This window comes from Pan troglodytes, chromosome 8 (genome assembly GCF_028858775.2).
Source record: "Pan troglodytes isolate AG18354 chromosome 8, NHGRI_mPanTro3-v2.0_pri, whole genome shotgun sequence".
NCBI lineage: Eukaryota > Metazoa > Chordata > Mammalia > Primates > Hominidae > Pan > Pan troglodytes.
In genome coordinates this window covers 118744378-118771084 of record NC_072406.2, presented here as the reverse complement: position 1 = coordinate 118771084, position 26707 = coordinate 118744378, and the positions used below count along the sequence as shown (strand labels likewise).

Below are 26707 nucleotides of genomic sequence, written 5' to 3'. Positions count from 1 at the left end.
AGGCAGGAAAAGAAGCCAATATTCCAATATGAATGCCATCAGGCAGAAGGAATTCTCTCTTACCTTGGGAACTGTCAACCTGCTGAATTCAGGCCTTCAGCTGATTGGATGAGGCCCACCCTCACTAGAGAAGTCAATCTGCTTTACTCAGTCTACTGACTTAAATGTTAATTTCATTTAAAAATACATAGAAGTGGCCGGGTGCAGTGGCTCACGCCTGTAATCTCAGCATTTCAGGAGGGCAAGGTGGGCGGATCACAAGGTCAGGAGATCGAGACCATCCTGGCTAACATGGTGAAAACCTGTCTCTACTAAAAATACAAAAAATTAGCCAGGTGTGGTGGTGGGTGCCTGTAGTCCCAGCTACTTGGGAGGCTGAGGCAGGAGAATGGCGTGAACCCAGGGGAGGCAGAGCTTGCAGTGAGCTGAAATCGTGCCACTGCACTCCAGCCTGGGCGACAGAGTGAGACTCTGTCTCAAAACAAACAAACAAACAAACAAAAAACCCACAGAAGTGTAACATTTGACCAAATATCTGGGCATACTATGGCGCAGTCAAGTTCGCATATTAAGTTACCCATCATAAGTGATATTAAAGAATTATATATTTAGGCATGATAAAGTCATTTTGGCTAGGCTAAGAAAAAAATAAGTCTTATTTTTTAGAGATACATATTTGTGTGAGTTTTGTTTTAACATGTTAAAAAGCAGATAAGTATTGATAATTTTTGGAGATGGGTAATGAGTACATGGGAATTTATTACATTACTTTTCTTCATGCATATTTGAAAGTTCTGATAATAAAAAGTTAAAAAGAAGCTATTGTGGTAGCACATGCCTATAGTCCCTGCTACTCAGGAGGCTGAAGAGGAAGGATCGTTTGGGTCCAGGAGTTCAAGGCCACCCTGGACAACGTAGGGAAACCCCCATCTATTTAAAAAAAAAAAAGAGAGAGAGAGAAAAAAAAAGGGAAGGAAGAAGGAGAAAGGAGAAGTAAGGAGATAGGAACCTTACCAATCAGCCAGTTTTACTTGACAAAGCCCCTTCTCCTTTCTTGAGCCAGCTACAGTACAGAGAATCCACTTGAGGGGGTGAGACTTCCATTTTTGTACTCTGTATTTGAAATTTTAAATGTGTTTAATTTTTATAAAAGATTATCAAAATAATAGATACTATTCTTTTCAAGGAAGGAAAACACATAGACAAGGATTGTAATGATTCCTATTTCTGATGTTAGGGATTCCTAGAACCTTTGAATAAAGGAATAAGCTATGATTTTTTTGAGTGATAACACGACATCCAAGGAAATATAAATAACACTTTTATAGCAATGGGTCAGTGAGGTCTTAGCGTAGTACCATGGAGGAAAAAAATGAAAAGGTTGATAAAATAACTAAACTTAATGGGGAAGGAATGCAAAAGACAGGAGTTTTATTACTTGCTGGTACTAGCATGTTTAGATACTGTAAAGGGCATTGGAAACCCCTCAAGCTAATTTAAGAATTGATTTTTTTTTTTAACCAGCTCAATCAGTCAAGGAAGTTATATTAGTCTGTCTTTGGTATTGATGATAGGAGGCTGAAACACAGAGGGATCAAATTGTTCCAGATGCTACTCAATCATAGACCAAGGCTGAATGATACCTGTGACCCCTCACTCTTCAGTTCATTGAGATCTTTTTTTTTCTCTTTGTTTTTGAGACGGAGTCTCACTCTGTTACCCAGGCTGGAGTGCAGTGGCACGATCTCGGCTCAGTGCAACCTCTGCCTCCCAGGTTCACGCCATTCTCCTGCCTCAGCCTCCCGAGTAGCTGGGACTGCAGGCACCCACCACCAAGCCCAGCTAATGTTTTGTATTTTTATTAGAGACGGGGTTTCACCATATTAGCCAGGATGGTCTCGATCTCCTGACCTTGAGATCCACCTGCCTCGGCCTCCCAAAGTGCTGGGATTACAGGCATAAGCCACTGTGCCTGGCCCATTTGAGATCTTATAAATTCTGACTAACATCAAATAAAACATCAGCGACGATTAAGTAATTTTATATTCAAAAAGAATACCATCTCTGCCATATAAAATTAAAATCATAATGTCAATTAAAATGTGACTTAGCAATAAGCGTCCAGGTATATAAATGTTGGTCAATGCAGTTGTTATGTTTAGTAGTCACAAAATTACAACACTACCTTCTAGGACTCCACCTTCACTCTCAGGGGCCTGTTCATTTCTGTGGGTATTACACGATAGCATCTGACCCCAAATTATTTTTGTTAAGTTGCCACGTCCACTGGTTTCGTCTGTTCCAGTTAAAGATTTTGCAGAAAAGCATCAGCATTGGTGAGCAAGCTGGTGTAAAGAGAACATATGATAAATACCAGCCATCAGCGGGTATGGTAAATGTCCTGCTCTCGTAAGTAAGATGCTCACAGGTGGAGGAGTGAATACCCAAATAGGGTCTTATACACTAAAGTCACAGGAATGGTTGTCAATAATAACCCCACTGATCAGCATGTTGTCTAAGCTACACATTTTGCATTAGGAACACGAAGACCCTTAGCTGGGACAAAGGCCTGAAATCATCTACAAAGAAGGCCTCACACCACTGAATTCCCATTAGCAGTGTCTGTAGCCAACTCAAGAGTTGGCAAGAAGTAAAATGTTGGTGAACTTGGAAAAGAACTTTCTGCCTCCCTTAATGTCACTCCAGCCCCTCACCACAGATGTCATTTGGCTATGTGTTGATTCAGTGGTATTTTATAAGCAGATTCAGTATATAATCTTGTAGCCACTAATAATGCTGCCACTATACATTTAGATTTTTACTTAAAAAATATTTAGTTACAAAATAAATGTGTATGTTTTATATGTTTAAAAGCCAATTTACATCATCATCCCAATCCTGGCCCCCTTTCCCCACACAACTGTGATCTGTTTGATATGCATGCTTCTAAATACTTTTCTTTGCATTTGCTAGTAAATACTTGTCCCAAGAGAAAATACACAAATTAATTTGGGAGGTTGTTTTTATATGTGATTTCCTACTAGATACATTGTTCTTCTATTTTCCTTTTTCATTCAAAAATATGTCTTAAACATCTTTCTAAGCCAGAGTATATAAGGACACTTTGTCATTTCTTTAATTTCATAGCATTAAGTATTATTATAATATCAGTTATTCTTCCTCCATGGATGTTTGGGTTATTTTGTTTTTTCTGCCACTATAAATAATGCTGCAGTTAATATTCTCATCCCATAAAACTTGTTATACAAATAATACAAAGATAATTAAGTCTCTTTTGGCAATTGGAGGTGTTTCTGTTAGCTCATAATGCAAATTCCACTCAGCCAACTGGGTACGTCTCAGACCTGGGTATCAGACATTGCCACATCTCTCCCTTGTAAGGGTTAAAACACTAGCTTCCTGCTCACTGGCTGCCTGTGAGTCCCAAAAATTAGAGATTCATTTGTATTAAGTGCCGTCCTCCTTTAAAATTCAAATGCCAGTGGATTCTGTAAAGGAAAGCTGAGGGGAAGGAGAAGTAGGATTTAGCCAAATTAATAAGGTGAGGAAGGTCATTTCATGCAAAAAGAACAAGAAATGATCCTGGGGAAGGGCCACAGTGGTAGTTTTCTCAAGGACAAGCCCAGATGCCAATGCCTGCATGCTTATAGAGTTAAGCAGCCACTGGGAACCCTGTGTCCAGTGCCGTTTTAAGCCATCCATGGTCACGTCATGCTCAGTCAGTGCAGAATCTGTATTAGCCTCAGGGCTGGGATGAAGTGCAAAGGAATCGCAAGTGTAGGGCTGGCCAGAGAGTGAGCCCCTTCATAAATGTTGCTCCCTGGGCACCTCATTTGTCTCACACTTTTCTTACAGCATAGCTCATGGTACAGACATGCAGTGGGAAAATGAATTAAGTGGGGTGAATAACCAAACCCCCCAGCATCACCTTTCTGAGAGTTTACTTGGAAGCATGCAGGAAATCATTCCTTTAAAAAAAAAAAGTTCTTAAATACCTCACTTTATAAATGTCTATGGTTACTTTCACTGTCAGCTTATTACCCTGTGTATATGGCAGTGTTCTCAGGTTTACCTGCTTCTCCATGATGGGGAAATCCTGGCATCGGTTATTATTGTGCCCAATAAAATGCTATTTTGATGAGATGCCAAAATATTTATCATCTTCACTATGTAGAAGTGAATGGTTGCACAATTTTTGTTTTAGTTGCTGGCTAGGACTTAGAAAGGATGGATGGAATAAAAAGTGAACTCGGTGCAGAATGTCCCTCCAGGTGGCTGTAACCACCAGTCCTGCTCCTTGGTCCAGCGGCGTCAGGGTTTCTCATACCCACACAGTGGAACAGTAGAGCCTGCTGTGTTCTCCACGATTGGTTCCCTGCCTCTCTTCAGCCTCTGCCCTCACAGCTTCTACATGTCATTTGACATGAAGGTGGAAAGCAAGGAGGCTGGTACTGGGGTCTTAGCCTGTTAGGGATTGAGAGTGAAATACAATTGGAGATGTTTTGTTCGGTGAAAAAGTGAGTAATTGGAATGAAACAATTAAGGATGTTCAATCTAACCTCTGCCATTTACTGTTATGTTTAGTAAGTGACTTTGTTTCCTTGACCTTAGTTCCTTAACCTATAACATTTTGCTATTTGCCTTCAGAATTTGATTAAATGTCACACTGTATGTAAAGCATGTAGCACAATGCCTAGCACATAGTCATCACCTTACAAAATGTGTACCATCACCAATAGTTATTGTCTGAAGACTCCTCTAGAGTAAAGAAAGAAGGGAAAAAACTTACTTTTGTTATGAATCCACAGTCCAGACATGTATTTGATGTTTAATTGTCACTGCAGTAATAATATCTGAGACATATTTAATGTAAGTCTCTGTTTTCTCATTTGTAAAACAAAAATAGTAACCTGCATAGGCTCATAAAGTTACATAATTAGAAAGTGATGAAAGCACTGTACACCAAAGCACGTCTGTCCCTTTATGCCACTCAGGCCGGATAATGCATTTAGCTGATTACTGAACGAGTTCCTTTTGCTCAAATAAAATGAAAGCAGTATTCATTTGTATTTTATTTCATGTTAGTGCCGAAATAACCCCAAATTTATTCCTCTTTGTTTCTCTTTCGGTATCTACAAATATCTCAGTATGCACATCCACAAGCACAAGCTCATTTAGTGATACTTATATATGGTTAAATCTTGTTTATACTGTTTTGGAACCGGGGAGCATACTGCAAAATTTAAGTTGCTAAATTAACTAGCATGTTACTTGTTTCATGCCAATGGTAAAAGATTCTGTAAATATAAAATAAAGTGGGCATTGGGTTGGTTTATTCTAAGAAACCAAGATAATCTTCTCAAGGGAAAGATTTCTTCTTGCTATTAAGCTGGAGATATTTCTAGATGTGCTTTATAAAGTATGTTTAGAAATTTCTATCTGTAGAGTTTCTTTATAGGGGCCATTAATTCCTCATGGAAGAAGGTACAAAGACAGTTCTTACTGCTCTTCAGGGTTAGTTTCTCAATATGCAATGGGGACTTTTTTTTTTTTTTTTTTTTTTTTTTTTTGAGACGGAGTCTCACTCTGTTGCCCAGGCTGGAGTGCAGTGGCGTGATCTCGGCTCACTGCAACCTCTGCCTCCCAGATTCAAGAGATTCCAATGGGGATATTTATACAATAAAGACATTTTTAAAAAGTTTAAGTTCGGTATCTATTTACAAATATATAGTGGGTCCAAGAAAAAATACACACATAAATTCTAGCAAAATAATTATGTTTATACTATCAAGATACATTTGGAATGTTTTAAAAGATGCTTTTTATAAATAACTTTTGGTGTTTTATTTCGCAGTAGAGTGACTATAGTTAATAATAGTATGTTGTGTATTTCAAAATAGCCAGAAGAGAGAAGTTTGAATATTCTCACCACAAAGAAAGGATAAATGTTTGAGGTGATGGATATGATGGATTTAATCATTACACAATGTATATATGTATCAAAACATCACACTGTATCTTATAAATATGTATAATATGTCAATTAAAAATAAAAACTTGAAAACTTCCTCTCTACATAAGCCATAAAACACTTAGATTCTGCTAACCTGCCACTTCCTGGATTTGCTATTTCCAGTGTCTCTGGAGCTTTGGTCTTTTCCAGGTGATTCTGTTTTGGTTGCCTTGTGGGGGTTTTGATGTTTGGTCTGATCTCCTCTCAAGGATATTTTTCAGTGTGCGTCAAGGAGAATAATTGGCCCTTAAAATGGTGCATGTGTTTAAAGTCCACAAAAAGGCAATCACTTGCATTATTTACAGACTCATCACTGCAGGGGCCTCTGTAGCTGTTTTCTAGCCAAGAACCATACAGCCTCACTGCACACACTCAATAATTGTTGGTTGCTACAGAGTCAACTTTCTGAAGAAAACTTTCTTAAGAAAACCTTTCTTAAATGAGGTTTTCCATCTTTTCATGCATGACACTGGGGTTGGGAAATGAAGGAAAAGGTGAATATCACTGTACATGGAGACTTGCTTTCTCACATGGCGATTCTTGCCCACATCAATGGCCTTGGCATTAACAATTCTTATCCTGGTGCTATGGTACAGTGGCAAGAGAACACCAGACTTAGTCCAGAGTCCCAGACGTGCCAGTCGTCCCCTGTGTGAGGTGCAACTCTCTAAACTGTGTTTCCTTATCCTTATGTGAAAAACAAAAGGATAGTGTTGGATGATCTTAGAGACCCCTTCAAGCTTTAACATTTCCATGACCAATTGAAAGGATTCAATATTAGAATTCCTTGGACTGTAGGCCCTCAAAAGATAGAAAACAAATTCATATAACTTAGTCATACAACTGGTGGGCTCAGATAGTGGATTCTGTGAGCCATTCTCAATCAGTATGATTCTTGATATTAAGTGATTTAGTGAAGTGTGTGTGGCCATATGTCCCAGTTCACCATTTCATCAAGCTCATGTTCAAAATGAAGTCACATTCCTATTACTATTCAAATTAAATGACGTCTGCTTCCGTCCTGCTTAATGCAAGAGAAGCTTTCTTCTTTTTACCTGGTCTTCTGTCTTATGCCTATCCGCTAATTTCTAGGTCTGTTTACTCCGTTGAGGGGAATAGTCCAAAGAGCTGTTGCCTTGAAAAGAGAAACTTGGAAAGCCTGCTTAGCCAGCCATGGAAGTCTATTCCTGATTGCTGATGCTATGGCTGCTACATAAGATTATTGTTGATATGTGGACACGTTGCCACTCCTGAGCATACCTTGTCACATGGGATCCCAGCTAAAGAATAAATGACCATTTTGGGGCTGCCTGTGTCTATTGATGAAGAGTCACAATGGTTAATATACAGCCACCAATGAGGTCTGTCAGCCTGGAAGTCTGGTATAATCCCTATTCTGGTATATATAATAGGAGATCAGGAAATCTAGGCTGCCACCACTACTGCTTTTTCAGAAGCAGTTTCTCTGGATGCAGGGGTAGAAGAATCTCTCTCTACCCTCATTGTTAAGCCATGCCATCGTAGCCCTGTATCTTCATGTAAGAAATCTATAGTTACATAGCTCTTTTAATTTACACACATGAACATAACACATATAGCTGTTTTGTCATTGCACGCCTACATTACTAAGGTGGTGGATTTGGAAGATTTTAAGTCTTAGCCACATACTCTATCAAGAACTAGCCCCCTTCTCCATCCCCAAGGCTTCCTTCATTTCCTGCTTCATTAAGTCTAGTGTCATTGTAACAAGGCAGTATTTTCCCTTGAAAGCAAATGCACATAGCACAAGCCAAGAAATTAAACTATTTATGCTTTTTTTTTTATTGTGAGTGCAAATGAGGACCACCGTTGCTCAATGACAATAACACCCCCTGGGGTACAAGAAGACCTAGAGTTCCAATTTCACCTTGGTTGCATGTGATAAATACCGTGACAAAAGGGAAGAGGAGGTTTCACAAAAAGCGTGATTTTGAAGCTGATGTTTTTTTTTTAAAGGATGAGTAGAAGTTTGCCAGTAGGAAAGAGCATCCCGGGCAGAATGAACAGCACAGGCAGAAGAAGGCATTTAGTATACAGAATGGCTTGGCTCAGGGCGCATGTCAGGCCATGGGAATGAGCCGATGCTAGAAAAATGCATTAAGGTCAGGTCGTGGATCTTTACTTTAAACCTGAACTTTACTCTTTAGAATAAGCCCATGGGAAATTTTGAATGATTTTAAGAAAGGAATTGACATAATTGGATTTCATCTTAAGACGACCTTGGCAATAAGAACGTCACTTTTATTTTGGGGGAACTTGAAATATCATAGCAAGTTAATATTTGATACTTAAATACTTTTTTCTAACTTTTTATATTTTAATATTTATTACGTTCTAAATGTGCTGAAATCTATGCTAAGCCCTTTTCAATGCATTGTCTCATTTAATGTTCCCAAAAACTTTAGGAAAAGATTCCATAATTATCCCTAATTTGTAGGCAAAGAATCAAAGATTTGAGAGAGGATGGGTAAATTGCCCAAATTCATAGAGTAAGAGAATGAATTTAAACTCCGACAATTTGGTTCTACAACACTAGTTTTAACCTTCAGGTCAGTAGTGTTTATTTATTTTCTTGAAAAAAATACACACACACACACACACACACACACAGTGTTATATATTTTTGAGGTATATAATATATATTTATTATATATATTATTTCAATACCTTTTGGAGTACAAGTGGTCTTCGGTTATATGGATGGATTGTGTAGTGATGAAGTCTGAGATTTTAGTGCATCCGTCATCTGAGTAGCATACATTGTATCCAATATGTAGTTTTTTCTCTCTCACCCTCCTTCCTCCCTCACCCTTTCTGACTCTCCAAAGTTCATTATACCACTCTCTATGCCTTTGTGTACCCATAGCTTAGCTCCCACTTAATAGGTAACAACGTGGTATTTGATTTTCCATTCCTGAGTTACTTCATATAGAATAATGGCCTCCAGCTCCATCCAAGTTGCTGCAAAAGACATTATTTCATTCTTTTTTTATGACTGAGTAGTATTCCATGGTGTATATACACCACATTTCCTTTATCCACTCATCAGCTGATAGGCACTTAAGTTGGTTCCATATCTTTGCAATTGTGAATTGTGCTGTGATAAACATACATGTACAGGTGTCTTTTTGCTATAATGACTTCTTTTCCTTTTGGTAGATACCCAGTAGTGGGATTGCGGGATCGAATGGTAGATCTCATTTTAGTTATTTAAGAAATCTCCATTCTGCTTTCCATAGACGTGGTACTAATTTGTACTAATCTACATTCCTACCCCATATATAAGTGTTCTCTTTTCAGCACATCCACACCAACATCTATTATTTTTGACTTCTTAAATTTGTAGTCTTTAACCTTGGCTGCAAACTAGCATCACCAGGGGAACCTAAAAACAAAAACAAACTGATCCGCATAATTCTCAATTAAATCAGCATTTCTGTTTGCAGAGCCTGGGTATCCATCTATTTTAAAAGTACCCCCCAGCTAATTCCAAAGGGTAGATGGGGTTGAGATCTGCTAAGCTGCTAAGATACTGTCACCTTAGTATACACTGAATACTCAAAAACATCTGTATTTTGCCATCACCACCTCAAAATGTCAAAAAAAAAAAATCTACTAAATAGAAAAGTCACAGATTACAAAGACTTTTAATGCTTCCTTCCAGTTTTGCTTTCACAAAGAAAAATATTGCCTTCATCTTTTTTCTTTTCTTTTTTCTTTTTCTGAGAAAGAATCTCGCTCGGGAGTGCAGTAGTGCAATCTCAGCTCACTGCAAGCTCCGCCACCCAGGTTCACACCATTCTCCTGCCTCAGCCTCCCGAGTAGAGTAGCTGGGACTACAGGCGCCCGCCAGCAAGCCCGGCTAATTTTTTTGTATTTTTAGTAGAGACAAGGTTTCACTGTGTTAGCCAGGATGGTCTCGATCTCCTGACCTCGTGATCTGCTCGCCTCGGCCTCCCAAAGTCCTGGGATTACAGGCATGAGCCATCACACCCAGCCTATTGCCTTCATCTTTTTTAAGACTTCCAGGTAGCAAAGAAGCAAAGTCAAAGAGGGTAGGGGCAAAAAGGAAAATGTGACAGAGGCATATCAAGATAGGGAGGAAGAGAATAGCTAAAATTGGGGTTGTTGGAGTAGTAAGATCCTATCTACTGGTGAGCCATCGGTAATATCAAAGGCACATTTGCAGAATGTTTCCTTTTCAGTAATTGTACAAAGACTCCCTTGCCATTACAAAGCACTTTTCTTCTTGGCAGATTGAAGAATGCTTTACTAACTAAATGCATCCCAGTAATATTCAGAGCGCAGGTCCAACATAATCATAAGTTGCCTTGTTATTACGGAGGTAGCAGCCCCATTTAATAACATATTAAATGCATTATTCATTTATGTAACTCAGACCCAGGGACAGCTGCTGGGATGAAAATAGAACCATTCTGTAATGCGAAAAGCAGGTGTGTGCTTACTTGAGTAAATGAACTCTGTATTACGGCACAATTTTCTTCTAAATTTCAGGGACAGGTCTGGTAGGGCTAATGTGATGCCATTTTCATACAGGAAATAAAATGGTTTCAGAATGGTTTTTAATGAGCATTTAAAAAAATTACCAACAGCCTTTTCTGTGGCATAGTCCCGGGGGGATGGATTCGTGCTTTGGATTTAAGCAGAACTCCTGTTATTGCAGGATTCAGGAAAGCCTAAGGTAATGATTGATCAGAACAGTGACAAACAAAAGAATATTCTCTAGCTGATGATGCTAGTGGTGATGGTGAACCCGTGTTTCTATAGCTGCCCACCAAGAGAGAATCACAGGTGTGCTTGGACGTTGAGTGATTAAAAATCATAACCTGACTTCAGTTTGCACAGTGCCTCGCCTCTGAAACCTGTAGACAGTCTGTGATGCATGGTGAAACTCACTGAGATGCCACAATTCACCTGGGTGACATCACTGGTCGTTTTTTTGCTACTATTGCTGGTACCAGGATGCTATCATACACCAGTGTCTGCATTTTGTGTTTTATTTCCTTCTCTCTCTCACCTGCCCTTATTTTCTCTTTTACATATACTTAAAAGCAACTACAAAGGATTTTTTAAAAAATAAATATCAGATGAGGCCAGGCGTGGTGGCTCATGTCTTTAGTCAGCACTTTGGGAGGCTGAGGTGGGCAGATCACTTGAAGCCAGGAGTTTGAGACCAGCCTGGCCAATATGGTGAAATGCCATCTCTACTAAAAATACAAAAATTAGCCATTCGTGGCGGCACATGCCTGTAATCCCAGCTACTTGGATGGCTGAGGCAAGAGAATCGCTTGAACCCAGGAGGTGGAAGCTGCAGTGAGCCACAATAAAGCTGCAGTGAGCCAAGTAAAGCCTGGGCAACAGAGCGAGACGTCTCAAAAAAAAAAAAAAAAATCAGATGGAATGATGTTCAAATTGCTTAGGCATAACAATGACCAACAAGCATGGGCAGTTATCTTATGTCTGGAGCGGAGTTTTGGTGACCCCCTCATAGGCTAGGTGTTAACCCGTAAGTTTCCTAATTGTGAGAAGCAAGGACTCTAAGGACAGGGATCAGCATAGCTGGATTGGTGAGTGAGATGCTTGGAGGGTTTGGGGATGTGGTAATAACCAATTATTATGCAGATATTTCCACATTTAAACTGGTACAGTTACTGGTACGGACCTCCTGATTACCAGCTTTGAATATCTGGAACACAAGGAGGCCCTCAAGGAGCTTAAATTTCATACAGTCACACCAGGAAGAAAATCATACAAGGTATAAAGAATTCCTATCAAGCAAATCATAAGGATTCTATTAAGGGTTTAGAGGAGGGATAATCTTACTCCATTTAGAGTAGCAGTGCAGTAGTAAAGACGGGATGTGTGCTAGAGACAAATTGTGTAGGTCCTGGCTATTTGATCTTGAGAAAACTAGTTGACACCTATGAATCTCAATTCTTCCATCTGTTTATTGGGAATAATTACATCTTCCTTATTATGGATACTTCTGAAGATAAATGAGTTAATTTATGTAAAGAACTTAGCACAATAACTAGGACATAGTAAGCACTCTCTAAATATGAAATTCCTGCCATTTTACTCTTATATTCAGGGAAATTGTCTTAGAGAAGACAAGAAGTAAGCTGTACCTTAAAGGGTGGGCAAATTTTAGGCAGCTGCTAGGGCATGCAGGAGGACACTGAAGCAGAAAGAGAGAGAGAGAAACAGAAGTACTCTCAAGAAGATTAAAAAGAGAATGGACATGGGCTTATGAGGGAGAAAGAGTCCAGGAAAGCAGAATAAAATTAGCTAGTGGAGGGCTTCATGCCCAGGCTTACAGAATTTACAGCTATCCTAAGGTCATATGAAGTCCATGAAGGTTTTGAACAGAGAAGAAAAATAGTAATAATATTAAATAGAAATAATTGGTAATATTTTATGAGCACTTGCAGAGTATTAGGATACTTTTAAGTACTCTGTGTACATTAACCCATTTAATTCTTACATTTAACGTATGAGATAAGCATTAATAATTGACATTGTAGTGATCTATAGTGTTCAAAGTACTTTTCCAGGCCGTATCATCTCCTTTGACTTTCTCACAGAGGAAAGGACATTCACTAGACTTAAACGCATTGGAAAACTATGCCAGTTTTGTAAATAAAGGTTTTCTGGAATCCAGCTGCATACATTCTTTTATGTGTTGTCTGTGTTCACCTTCATACAGTAAGTGCAGAGTTAAGTAGTTGGGACAAAGTCTACATAACCTGCAAAACTGAAACATTCACTATCTGGCTCTTTATATAAAAAGTTTGCTGACCTCTGGTCTAGAAGAGTGGAAAGTAAGCTTTGATTGCATCTTATTTGGGCTCTACCACTAACTCTAGGCAAGTAAACTTGGGAAATCAAATATATACATACATAACGTGGTTGCTACAGACCCAACAGTATAAAACGATAATGGCTGGATAACACTGAACCTCAAAAATCTTAAAGGTTTGTCATGCTAAAATTGTAAATTTTAATTTTCTATGAATCTGATACATTATATAGGTTAATTTTGTAGTATAATTTTTCCCTGTTAAAGCTAAAACAAGAAATAAGCAAAAGAGCATCAATCTGCAAAAACTGAAGTCTCTTTAATGTGAGGTTTGATCATTTAACCAGTATAACCTCTCATGAAAGACTGAGTAGAAATATCCAATTTAGCCAGTGTTTTCTGTGCTACACCATTACTGTAGCAGTCTCTATGAGATCTATGAATGTTGAGTCATATGTCTATCATAAACTATTTTTTCTCTGAATTGTAAATTCCTTTGCAATATTTATTACTCATTCTAGTCCTTAATTATATAGCCTTTGAATTATCTCCTAGATTAGCCATCTATGTCTCTCAACTAGCTTATAAACTTAGTGAGAGTAGGGGCTATATCTTCTATTTCTGTGCATTTCCCACAACTTCAAAATGAAGTGATTCATTAATTTAATAGATGAATAAAACTCAGTTACAATGCTAGTAATAGATACAATGTGTGACCATGATTATCTCTCTGTTGGGTGCTTTATATGAATTAACCCTACTCCTCATAGTAGCATGAAAGATGGTTAGGTGCTTACTGATGGTCCTCAGGGCTAGGCACTATGTCTAATTTTAAAAAGTGGGAATGATTCACATTATAATGAGCTGGTTTACGACTTGAGCTTTTTTCCATTTAGGTACAGGAAGGTGGTTTCCAATAATTGCACTGATGGCGTAAGGGAACAGTACACTGCCAAACCGCAGAAGTGCCCAGGGAAAGCCCCGCGGGGGCTGCGGATAGTCACGGCTGATGGAAAGCTGACCGCGGAACAAGGACACAACGTCACTCTCATGGTGCAATTAGAAGAGGTAGGACTGATTCCTATCTCCCCCCTACTTTCTAGGGCCAGTGATTTTTCTTAATAAACCATGGTTTTGTTTCCATATCTTTTTCAACTTTCTCCATTTTAGATGCTATTTAAAATTTTTTATTTTACTTTTAGTTCCTTGTTTTTCTTTTATTATCACTTCACCTTCCCTGATCTATTTCTTTAATTACTTACATTTCAGTGCAAGTTATTCTTCACTCATACTTAATCTCTTACTTTTGGAGGATCTGTTGGATTTAATCTTGCCTTATTGGCACTTTTAGCAAAATCCATTTTCTCAGAATACATAAATAACATTCCTGAAATAATTTAATATGTACGTATACTAAACTAACCTAAGAGATGCTAACACTTTCATCCCCTCTCAGCCTGCAGGGTTTTCTTTTCCAAGGGCAACACGATGGTCATGCATATAGCACTGAGGCCAATGTAAACATAATTGAGTGTAATTTCTTCGGCAGTTAAGAGTTTGTATTGTGTAGCACCTCAGGGATATCATTAAAAGCATACATTATTATTTGCCAGATTATGGTTGTCTGAAATGTCTGAAATTTATATGGTGGATAAGATGAAATTTATCTTATATATTTTAGAACATACACAGGAATTCTGTCATCTTGTAAATGGGGAAGATGGTCTCCAAAGGATAAGTACTTACATTAAATCATCTCGATTATTAAACTAAACAGTCCTATCTTCAGTCACGTTTTCTGGGTACCTAATTATGGTTATCATTGTGTAAAGCTCTGTAAATATGAAGGAATTTTAAAGGCTAACAATGACACCCAGGATTAAAATACATAACATTGACTTCCAACTTCCTCTGCTGATAGTCCAGGGACCCTCAGTTTTTACCATGTATAAGAAAATCACCTGGAGAGCATTTGGAAACAGTTTTCTTGGCCACATCCTTAAAGATTCTGATTCAGTAGGTTGGAGTAGAGCCCAAGAATATACATTTCTAACAAGTTCACAGGTTGTGCATTGTGCATTGTGCTTCAAGAAAAACAAAACAAAACAGTGGCAAGGCTGTGGTATAGAGAAGTCGGAGGCTCTGGAGTGTGACAAGAAGGTGGAAAGATGAAGCAATTATGATTGCTTTGTCAGGTTTGATGAAAATTTTTAGTATTTTGATTCTCATAGGAAAAATAACTGTGAAATAACGAGTTTGAAATCTAGCTCAAATGATGTGCATATCTCTGGTCCAAGGGCCATTTACAGACTGTGTAACCCCATACTCCTTTCCTGATTATCTCCTTAATGTGTGCCTCTCAATTATATCCAATCTTCTAAATACTAAGATGCCCAAAAATTCTTCAGTTGGAACTAGAAAAACACAGGCCAATTTAGGCAAATTGGAGTTGCTCATATTTCACATAAATAAACTCTGGAGATTTCTGCTTGAGACTATGACAGATTAGCCTGCAGTAAACCAAATATATGCGTATATATTTAGAGCAAGAGGGACAGAGAGAGAGAGGAGAAGAAGAAGAAAAATGAAGAGGAGGAAAAGGAGGACTAGGAGTTAAGAGAACTATCAAGAGGATTGAGAAGCTAAAATTCCTTTCTTAAGAGATGGGAAATTGACTGCAGTGAGTCCAACATTTTATGCTATATTTTCCTTTCGAGAACTTTAGGAATTCATATGCCACACTATAGAGGAGGTTCAGATTTCAGATTTCCAGTAAAAGGCCAAGTAGAAAGTGTTGGCTAAACAGGTGTTAATAAACTCACAAGGCTTGGGAGATAAAAATTGGACTTTGAGGATATTCCAAAGCTGGCACTGATGAGGTCATGTCCCAGGGAGAAGGAAAGCACAGGGAAGCAGCACACATACAGGGCCTTTTTCCTCCCTGAGGTATTTCATAATTCCCAAGTAACACAGGAAACATAGAAAGCACTCAATAATACACTGAGAAGTTAAAGTTTTTAGAAGTATCACCCTTCGGGGAGATAAAAATTTGAATTCAAGACCTATCAAGGAGGAGGGCCCTGGTGAACTATCTGAGACTTTGTTCTTGGAACTTCTGGAAATCTCTATCCTAGGAGTAAAGGCAAACCCAAATTAGAACAAGCCCTCTGTACCCAGAAATCCAATCTGAAATCACTTCAGTCTCTGAATCGATTAGAGTGATTCTCTTCAACTCTAAAATGATTGTTAGAAACCAAAGTAAACCTTCTTTAGTGGAAAATAACATAAACCAGAGCTTTACCTAATATTTTTCATATAAAATGTTGGGCATTTAGAAAAATCCAAGTATATCAAGATACAGGACCAAGAGGGGGGAAAAACAGAAAAGAACAACAGTTGGATGATATATAGTGTTTATTTAAGATATCCTGTAAAATAACAATGATTAATATGTTCATGAATGTGAGAAAAGCTGGAAAATTGAACCCCAGAGTGGTAATCAATAAGAAATACCACATAGAAATTGTAAAAATAAAGATATAATAACTGATATTAAGGACTTAGGTTTACAGCAAATTGAACCCATATGAATAGAAGTTAAATGGAAGAAAGGACAGCAGGAAATATGCCATCTAGAGCATAAAAGAAAGAAATAGAATATAGAGAAAAAACAGTAAGAGACAAATGGAAAATGATAAAAAGGTCTAACACAGATGCAATTGTAGCCCCAGAAGGAGAGGAGAGAGATAAGGAATCTGAATCATTTTTGAAAAGATAAGGGCTGAGAATTTTCCAAGCCTGATGAAAGATATCAACATATTAACCTATAGATTTAACAGAATCAGCAAACTCAAGAAGAATATGTGCAAAGAAAAATCACTGAGCTATTACATTCAAACTGCTGAAATCTAAAATCAAAGAGAGGTGTTTAAAAAGTCCAGAAGAAAATGGAATGACACCTTTGAAGAGCTGCAGAAAACACAAATAGATTTTAGATAAACAATAATAGAGATATTGAAACAAGAAACGTTCCCTTGTCCCCCTAACAGGCGTGTGATGGGGGTGTTGCTCGCTTCTTCAGTGCCCCACTGCTCAAACCTCTAGGGGAGCATACAGGGGCAGGCTTCAGGGCTCTGACCCCACGGCAGTGTCTAGGGGTGAATGTTTACAGCTCCTGAAGCCCCAATAGGCGTTTGCTACCATGTGCTCTTTCTGTTTTGCGGTCTGTAGACAGCTTGTCTTAACCAGCTCAATTAGACCTTCTACCTTGTCGCAAGGACAGACGGCTTTCTGTATCCCGGGTTCTTACCTTGGTGCACTGGAAGAATCGGATCACACCTGGGCTTGGAGAGTGAGTGCAAGGTTTTATTGAGCGGAGGTAGCTCTCAGCAGATGGAGGAAACCAGAAGGGGATGGAGTGGGAAGGTTTTCCACTGGAGTCGGGCCACTCAGTGCCCCAGCTAAACTCCGTATAGTTCTCCTGGTCAGTGGCCTGCTGGCATGCTGGTGCCTGTCGGTGCATTCCTCTCCATGTCCATCTGCCTGTGTGTCTGCTTGCTAGGGTGTCGGGGGTTTTTATAGGCACAGGATGGGGGCAGGGCAGGCTAGGGTGGTCTTGGGAAACACAACATTTGGGTGCAAAGGCAGGAGGGCCTGTTCTCACCTAGGTCCCAGGGCAGGGGCCCAGGGGTGGAGCCCTAGCCAGGGACCAACGCCCTTCCCCCACTTCCATATCATTTAAAGGGACCATTCCCTTCCCTTTCCAGCACTTCCTTCCATAGCAATATCTGTCATGTAAACCGATGTCTATAAAAAGAAATGCTAAAAATAATTCTTCACACATAAAGAAAATGACCCAGACAGAGGCACACACACAAAATAATAGAAGGAATGAAGAGCAAGAAAGGGGGTAAATTGAAATTAATAATAACTGTGCAGACCAAGAATGATAATCAGCTGTGGGATTTAAAATATATGTAGCATTAAAATACATTAGAATAATAACACAGTATGTGGAGCGAATTAAATGGAGTTAAAGTAGTTTAAGGTTCATGATATATCTATAAAGAGATAAAAATACTAATTTATATTAGACTCCGACATATCCAAAATGTGTGCTTCAATATCTAGAGTAACAACTGAAGAAGTAGTAAGAGAATCTTATCATCAAGCTACTGACAGGGGAATTACAGTAACTTTAAAAGGGTTTCATTAATCCAAAGTAAGACAAGTAAAAGAGAAAAAAAGAATATAATACAGTTGAGACAAATAGAAAACAAATACTAAAATGGTAGATACAGGAATGGTGTGGTGGATCCCAACATTTTGGGAGGCCAAGGTGGGAGGATCATTTGAGTCCAGGAGTTTGAGACCAGCTTGGACAACTACCAAAAACATAAAAATAATTAAAAAAATAGCCAGACGTGGTGTCGTGTGTCTGTGGTCCCAGCTACTTGGGAGGCTAAGGTGAGAGAATCACTTGAGCACAGGAGTTCAAAGCTACAGTCAACCATAATTGCGCCACAGCACTCCAGCCTGGCTGACAGAGCGAGACCCTGTCTCAAACACATTAAAATTAAAATTAAAAAACGGTAGATATATACTCAAATATTATCAATAATTATATTTTGAAAATTAGTGATTTTTGTCACTTCAGTGCTTTTTGTGAGGCTTAAGAAGTCTTTATCTAAACCAACATTGTGAAAAAAGTCATACCACAAGATTTCTCTTTAGGTTTCACATCAATGTGTATGATTTATCTTGAATAAAACTCTTTCAGGTTTCTATATTTCATCCACATGCATATGCAATTGTCCCAATACCACTGAAAAACTGTTCATTTCACACTGAATTGCTATGAGCCTTTGTCATAAATCAATTGACTATTTGTGGTTCCATTTCTGGGCACTCTATTCTGTTCCCTTGGTGTGAATTTAAAACCTATCTTAATTACTAATTTCAAACACATTATATTTTCACTAGAGTTAGGGTGAGTCTTGATACCTGGACATATAAATCCTCTACACAAGTAGAAAATTGTGTGTGTGTGTGTGTAAAATTTATAATAGCATCAAAATACAACAAACATTTATACTCAAATCTAAAAACTTATTTTCAATAGCACTACCCAGAAAACAACACAAATTTGGAAATAAATTTTGAAAAAAACCTGAATGAATGGAGGGATGCATCCTGATCATGGATTGGAAGACTCAGTATTATAAAAAGACATCAATTTTCTTCATATTGACTTGAATTAAAAGCAATCTGAATAAAAATCTCCAGCATGTTTTGTGTATTAAAATTGACAAGATCACAAAATTTACACAAAATTTCAAGACCTGAAGAATAGCAAAGATACTTTTGAAGGTGACTCACAAATTTGGATGACTGACATTACCATATATATATATATACACACACATACAAACACACACATATATATACATATATATGTATGTATATCATACACAAGCTGAACAAGGAGAGTCAAGAAACATATATACATGCATATATTATATATATATAGACACCCACCCACCCACTTTATGACAAATGAGACACTGCAGTACAGTGGAGAAATTATAATCTTTTCAATACATGGGTGCTACAATTTTGAATATCCATATGGGAATACATGAATCTTTATCTCACATAATATACAAACATAATTATAACTGGATTGTCAATCAAAATTTGAAAGCTAATACTAACACTTATGTATTTATTTATTTTTTTTGAGTCTCACTCTGTCGCCCAGGCTGGAGTGCAGTGGCAAGATCTCAGCTCAACCGCAACCTCTGCCTCCTGGGGTCAAGCGATTCTCCTGCCTCAGTCTCCCGAGTAGCTGGAACTACAGGGGCATGCCACCACACCCAGCTAATTTTTGTATTTTTAGTAGAGACGGGGTTTCACCATGTTGGTCAGGCTCATCTCGAACTCCTAAACTCAAGTGATCCTCCCACCTTGGCCTCCCAAAGTGCTGGGATAACAAGCGTGAGCCACGTTGCCCAACAATACTAACATTTCTAAAAGAAAGCACAGAAGAGTATCTTCATGACCTTGTGTTATGCAAAGACTTTTTTAAAACAGCAAAGAAAACCCATTTAGTATAAAGGAATTATACTAACAAATTTCTTTATAATTATACTAATTTTATTTTTATTTTTATTTTTTTGAGATGGAGTCCACCTTTGTCACCCAGACTGAAGTGCAAGTGGCATGATCTTGGCCGCCTCCCAGGTTTAAGCGATTCTCCTGCCTCACCCTCCTGAGTAGCTGGGATTACAGGTACCAGCTACCACACCCAGCTAATTTTTGTATTTTTAGTAGAGACAAGGTTTCACCATGTTGGTCAGGCTGGTCTTGAACTTGTGACCTCAAGTGATCTGCCCACCTAAGCCTCTCAAAGTGCTGGGATTTACAAGCGTGAGCTACCACGCCCAGCCTAATTATACTAATTTTAAATAGGACTACATTAAAATTAAGAATTTCTGTTATTTAAGGCATTATTTCAAAAATAAAAAATTAAGTCCTAGAGGGGAGAAAGGTATCTATAATAATACCTTTTCAATAAGCTATTATTATTAAATTAAGCCCTAGAGGGAAAAAAGTATTTGTAATAATACCTTATTGAAAAGGTATTATTACAGTAATAAAATAAAATTATTTTGTTATGTTTTTTATTATTTTTATTATGCAAAATAAACATAATTTTAATGAGGGAATCATAATTAGAAGAGTATAAATAAATTCTACAAACTAATAAGGGAAATACTGGTAACTCAACAGAAAATGCACAAATGACTCAGAATAACCACATAGCCAATAAGCATATGAAAAAATTCAGAACATCCCTATGTAATGCAACTTAATTTATAATAATATATCACTGTGCACCATCAGAAGGTTTATATTTTAAAAGACTAATAATAGGCTGGGTGCAGTGGCTTACACCTGTAATCCCAGCACTTTGGGAGGCCAAGGTGGGCAGATCACTTGAAGTCAGGAGTTCAAGACCAGCCTGGCCAACATGGCGAAACCCCATCTCTACTAAAAATACAAACAAACAAGAAACAGCAACAAACAAAATGAGCTGGGCATGGTGGCACGTGCCCGTAGTCCCAGCTACTTGGGAAGCTGAGGCAGGAGAATCGCCTGAACCTAGGAGGTGAAGGTTGCAGTGAGCTGCGATTGCACTACTACACTCCAGCCTGGTTGACAAAGTGAGACTCCCTCTCAAAAAAAAAATAATAATAATAAGACACCCTCTCAAAAAAAAATGCTAATAATATCAGGCGTTATTGAGTATGTGGAGCATCTGGTCATTCATATAATGCTATTTGGAGTGTAGATACATACTGCCATTTGGGACTTGTTTGACATTAACTGCTCTAGCTGAACGTGTATACCACCTATGTCCCGGCGTTTCCACTTTTAAGTATATACTCATCAGAAATGCATACACATATGCACCAGAATGTATGTAAGATAATATGCATTGCAAAAGTATTCGTAAGAGCCCTCACTGGAAACAATCTAAACATTCGTGAATAGTAGAATACATAAACTACAGTATATTTACAGAATGGAATGTCATATTTACAGAATGGAATGTCATACAGCAATGAAAAATAACAAACTAAAACTATATGCAAAAAACTTGGATAAATGTCACATCCATTATTGAGCTAAAGAAGTCAGACTAAAAAGAATATATGTTGCATTATTCCATTTAATTAAAATGCAAAAATAGTCAAAGCTGTTAATAATTTATGGTGGCCAGGTGTGGTGGCTCACACTTGTAATCCTGGCACTTTGGGAGGCCAAGGCGGGCAGAACACAAGGTCAGGAGTTTGAGACCAGCCTAGCCATCACAGTGAAACCCCGTCTCTACTAAAAATACAAAAATTAGCTGGGCGTGGTGGTGGGCACCTGTAATCCCAGCTACTTGGGAGGCTGAGGCAGGAGAATTGCTTGAACCTGGGAGGCGGAGGTTGCAGTGAGCTGAGATCACACTACTGCACCCCAGCCTGGGTGACAAGAGCTAGACACTGTCTCAATAATAATAATAATAATTATCATTATTCATGGTAATAGAAGGGAAAAATTATTGTTAACTTTGGAGGCGGAGTGATTGGAGAACTTTGAGTGTACTGGCAGTTTTCAGTTGGTTCATCTGGGTAGCAGCTAATGGATGCATTCACTTTGTAAAAATCAAGTTGTATATTTAGTGATTTGTACATTTTTAATGTATATTTTACTCAACAAAAAGCTTACTTAAAAATCATTTCAGAAATCCATATAAAATATAGTACTTTATATCTAGGTATTTGGGCAAAAAAAGGAAAAATAAGAAAAACCTTTCTGGTATGCTTAGGGCCGACCTTCCACCCTGTGTTTACCTGCAAGGTGAATGTGAAAGTTCTCTTCCCAGAGACATGAGACTCCTGATCCTGATACCCAGAGAACTGTCATCTTTTGAAGCAGCAGATGTTTATACTATAGCAGAGTTCAGAAAGTTTTTCCATTTCTAAGAACACAATATAGCAAGATCTGAAACAAGAACTTTCACTTCTGATTAGCTCCAACCTTTGTGCAAATGATAGAGAACACACTTCAGGGACAGAGGCCTGGTTCTCATCTGTTCAACTCTGCTTTCCATGTAATAAAGATCATCATCAGGCATCTCACACTGGGTTGAGTGATGTGGGAACAGATTGGGGAATCTGGTTCGAAGATATGTGAATTCATGCCTTCTGGGCACAGGAAGGAAAAAAGATAACAAGTCAGTTCATTCCACTTGAGTGGGCAAAGCTTCAACAGCAGGGATGAAATCTGCTGCCTCCAGCTGTCAGATCTGGTTTCTTGACGCTCTGTTCTCCTGGTGCAGAGCACCAAGCCAAGAGCATCTTCTTTATATCAGGAGGCCCTGAGGACCTCACATGTGATTGTGAGATGCTGTGCTAATGATTCAGACTCCTCCTTGCAGAAAAAGACCCTCAATTTCTCTATGACCCTCTGGATTATATACGTAGGCACGGGAGGTGCACGTGATTGGCAATGCAGAATGAAGAGACACAGAGTGTCTCTGAAAAGCTGAGGAGAATTGACACTCGACACAATGATAATAATGTGATTATCCAACATTTATTGAGCACCACTGTTCCAGTTTGTGAGTGCTTTTCATGAATTATCTCATGTAGATCTTACAGCAACTCTATGCAAATAGGCGTTATTGTCATTTTGTTGTCATTTTATATGAGGCACAGAAAGGCAAGTAACTTACCTGAGATCACACAAATGCTAACTATTAGAGCCTAGGGTCTAATCCAGGATCTATGGTATCTTGTCTTTCTGTTGCTTCTCTCTATGGTGAAGGAACCATTTTCTAAGAACTTCATGTAGCTCCTAAGCCTCTGTAGAAACCCACAGCTGGGATTATAAGTAGTCACAAAGATCAAGGAGTAGAAAGAAAAGGCCAAATCATCAATGACCAAAGCCAGTTTGGCCTGTGGCTCTTATATTCTTAGACACTAATCAATAAATCTACCAAAATTTTCCTCCTGGCTTCTCTGAGAATACTAATGGCTTGGGATCCATTTGTGGAAAAACATTTCAGCAAAGAGAGATGCGAAATCCTCTCTGGGTTCCCCCTCTTTGGAAAATGATGCCTTTGTTGAATGCCTAGTGTGCCTGACACTGTTTATCTATTCTAAAGAATATTGCAAAAACATAGGATATGAATGCAGCACCCAAGGAATTTAGAATACGTGTATTTCTTCAGAGGCTTGGGTATAAATTAGGCCATAATATTTTTTAATTAAATCCAAAACAAAGACAAAAAATCCCTGGCATGTGCCCCTACTAGCAATACATGGTGTCTTTATTCTCCTCAAAATCCATATGAGTGCATTTCTTATTTGAAGTGATCCTTCTGAATTTACTTTGAAAATAGTGCCTGAGTCTTGCCGCATTTCTGATATCAATTCTTTATAAAAAGCAGGGATCTTCTGATGTCAAAAGATCATGCTTCTGATGCCTGTAAAGAGCAAGTCCTCTAGGTACCAAAGAAACCTAGAGGTCCCTGCTAGGTTCTTATATGACATCACAGTGTGATTAATGCAGAGAGGGCAAAAGATTCACCTCCCCAAGTTGTTAATAATATTTTTTTCATGTGAGTACCAGAGCTTGTGCCTCTATCCATGTTAACTCATGGTTCAACTTTCTCCTACAGTCTTGTCTTCCGTCGGTGGAGCTAGGTTGGGTTACGGACTGATCTAAGCCTCTTTTCTTTGTCCCATTTACTTGCATACAAACCCCTCCATGTAATTTCCATCTCCTCTGCATTTCATCTAAACCATTAGAGACCTGAGGAATCAACTGTCTCAGCAAATAGTTAGATGTTTGTATTTATTTATTTGTTCTTTGACAAATATTTTACCAAGAGCCAATTTTATATCATGTACTTTTCATTCATTAATGGACTTACTTTAGTTTGTGGGAATATATGTTTTGGTTTGACTAGGAGCTCTGTTATATTGAGTTTTAAGTAAAAATCTAATGACATGAAGTAGAAAGTGCCTAACACCTTATATCCATTGGAAATAAAAAAGATTAATAATAAATTATCTAAATATAATAAATTATAATGCAATAATTTATTGCATTATTTTGTAATAATATTTTTGGCATCCGCCAGTAAACTATACATATCTTTAAGGTAAGAATCATGTCACTGCTGATTGCAGTTCCCACATCTCTGTACAATGTGCCTAACATATTGATAGAAACTCAATAAATGTATGTGGATTTGGATAGCCTTCCCCAAGAAGCATAGAGATAAAACTGAAACTTAAAAGACTCTTAACATTTGAAAAACAGTCAAAACATGGTAAAGTCTTCATCTGAAATCTAAATCTCTTCCTTAATCCTTTCCTAGACATGCATTAGAATGCATGTCCTAATTCTAGCATAAGAATATCAATGAAAACATGGCTAAAACCATAGCAAAGAGGAGCACTTCTTATTGACAGAAAATAATAAAAGGCTAGGTACACTGATACTAGTTTGCAATTTTACATACAGTAGTATGTACTCAAGCCAGAAAATTACAGATTTAATATGTGCAAGAAATGGGATTCTTTCCTGCAAATAGCATATGAGGTCACCCTCAAAACCTAGATGACAGAAATACCTCCATAACACAATTCCTCCAAAATCCCACAACTTAGCTCACCTGATATGTTACTCAGAGAGCCACATAGCTATTCTGAGGTTGATGAAAAATTCCAATGTCATCAATACCACCTGCCTCATTTCCTGCTGCTTTTAGGGTTCTCTCCAAGTGTACTCTCATGACAGAACCTTCATTAGCAGCAGAAGGCAAAGGAGCAGTCGTACTTCCATCCCACACTCACTGTGGCAGATGCAAGAAGAAACACATGCGCGCACACACAAGCACACACAATGCATTTATGCATCATTATGGCCTTAAAAATAAAGAACAATTAATCCAAGAACCAACTGGAAGAGGAGTAGAGAAGTCCATAAAGTTGAGTCTAAGATGCCGAACATTTTCAAACTATGCCTGACTTTTAGAAAGCTGATTGAAGGTGTTTTGCACTGAGACCCAAGCATGCAGTGAGAGGTGGCATCTCTGTGCTTGGAGACTCACTCAAGAGGGATGTCCTCTGGACCACTAATGAGAACCTAATGAGCCTATAGACTTTCAACACAAAACTCAGCTTCCCAGAGAAATCCAATGCAAGAACCTGAAGGCACAGGATAAATGGCAAAGGCCCTAATCAGTCTGAAGAACTCAACAAAACTGATTTGGGAGGCATTCGTTTGAGAGAACTGGTAGGCAGAAGTAGTATCTGCATGTTAAGGAAGATAATTAAATCTGTTTTAAACAGCTGTAAGAATAAAGAGATGCAATTCTCTGCATAATTTAAGACTTTTAAATTAAATCTGAGGCAAGGGATGAAAATTAAAACTTTGATCTGTATCTCATCGTCTTAATACTTCAATTTACATACAAAGACTGAAACTTAATAAGGAAAATTCATGATTATCATTTTGTGAGATTTAACTCCAAAACATGAGGACTGTGTCCTCATTAGACAGGTTTCAATGATCCGTAATTTCACATACATTGAAAGACTTATGGGAGCACTAAAGTACCCACAGTGTAATAACACTTCATAAGTATTGCAGGATGCTGTCAGCCATCAGATGATAGAGAAGATGGCTGTTGATAAAAATTTCTTCGAGATACTCACTTGTCTGAATTCATGACAGAATTTGACCTGCTTTTTCATCTGGAGAAAAGGCTATTTGGAGCCTTTAGTGGTGGCACAAAGGGTTAATAAACAGTGTTACGTTGAGGCAGGCATCAGTTTCTTTCTTTTTCTTTCTCGTTGTTTTTTTTTTTTTTTTTTTGAGACACACCCTGTTGCCAGGCTGGAGTGCATTGGCATGATCTTGGCTCACTGCAACCTCCACCTCCTGGGTTCAAGCGATTCTCCTCCCTCAGCCTCCCGAGTAGCTGGGGTAACAGGCACGTGCCACCACACCCAGCTAATTTTTGTATTTTTAGTAGAGACGGAGTTTCACCATGTTGGCCAGGATGGTCTCGATCTCCTGACCTCGTGAGGCAGGTGTCAGTTTCTAAGCCAGCTTAGTTCTGATGTAGATGCCTCAACCGTTTTCTCCTTCCATACAAAGGAGTGGAAGCTGATTTCAATGAGCCTTAGAGATTTGAGGCTTTCTCCTATGTTATTCCTTACTCTATTCAGCAGCATTCTCTTTGA

General features: G+C 38.3%; 1 protein-coding gene across 6 annotated transcripts in view; it reads left to right on the top strand.

Moving 5' to 3' along the window:
* Nucleotides 1-26707, top strand: part of SORCS1 (sortilin related VPS10 domain containing receptor 1) — a 590109-nt gene that overhangs the window by 497714 nt on the left and 65688 nt on the right. For all 6 annotated transcript variants that reach the window (XM_024346619.3, XM_009459224.5, XM_003951748.5 and 3 more), the window contains exon 18: nucleotides 13790-13961. In XM_024346619.3, the coding sequence (XP_024202387.3) occupies nucleotides 13790-13961 (172 nt within the window). The remainder of the gene's footprint in view (nucleotides 1-13789; nucleotides 13962-26707) is intronic.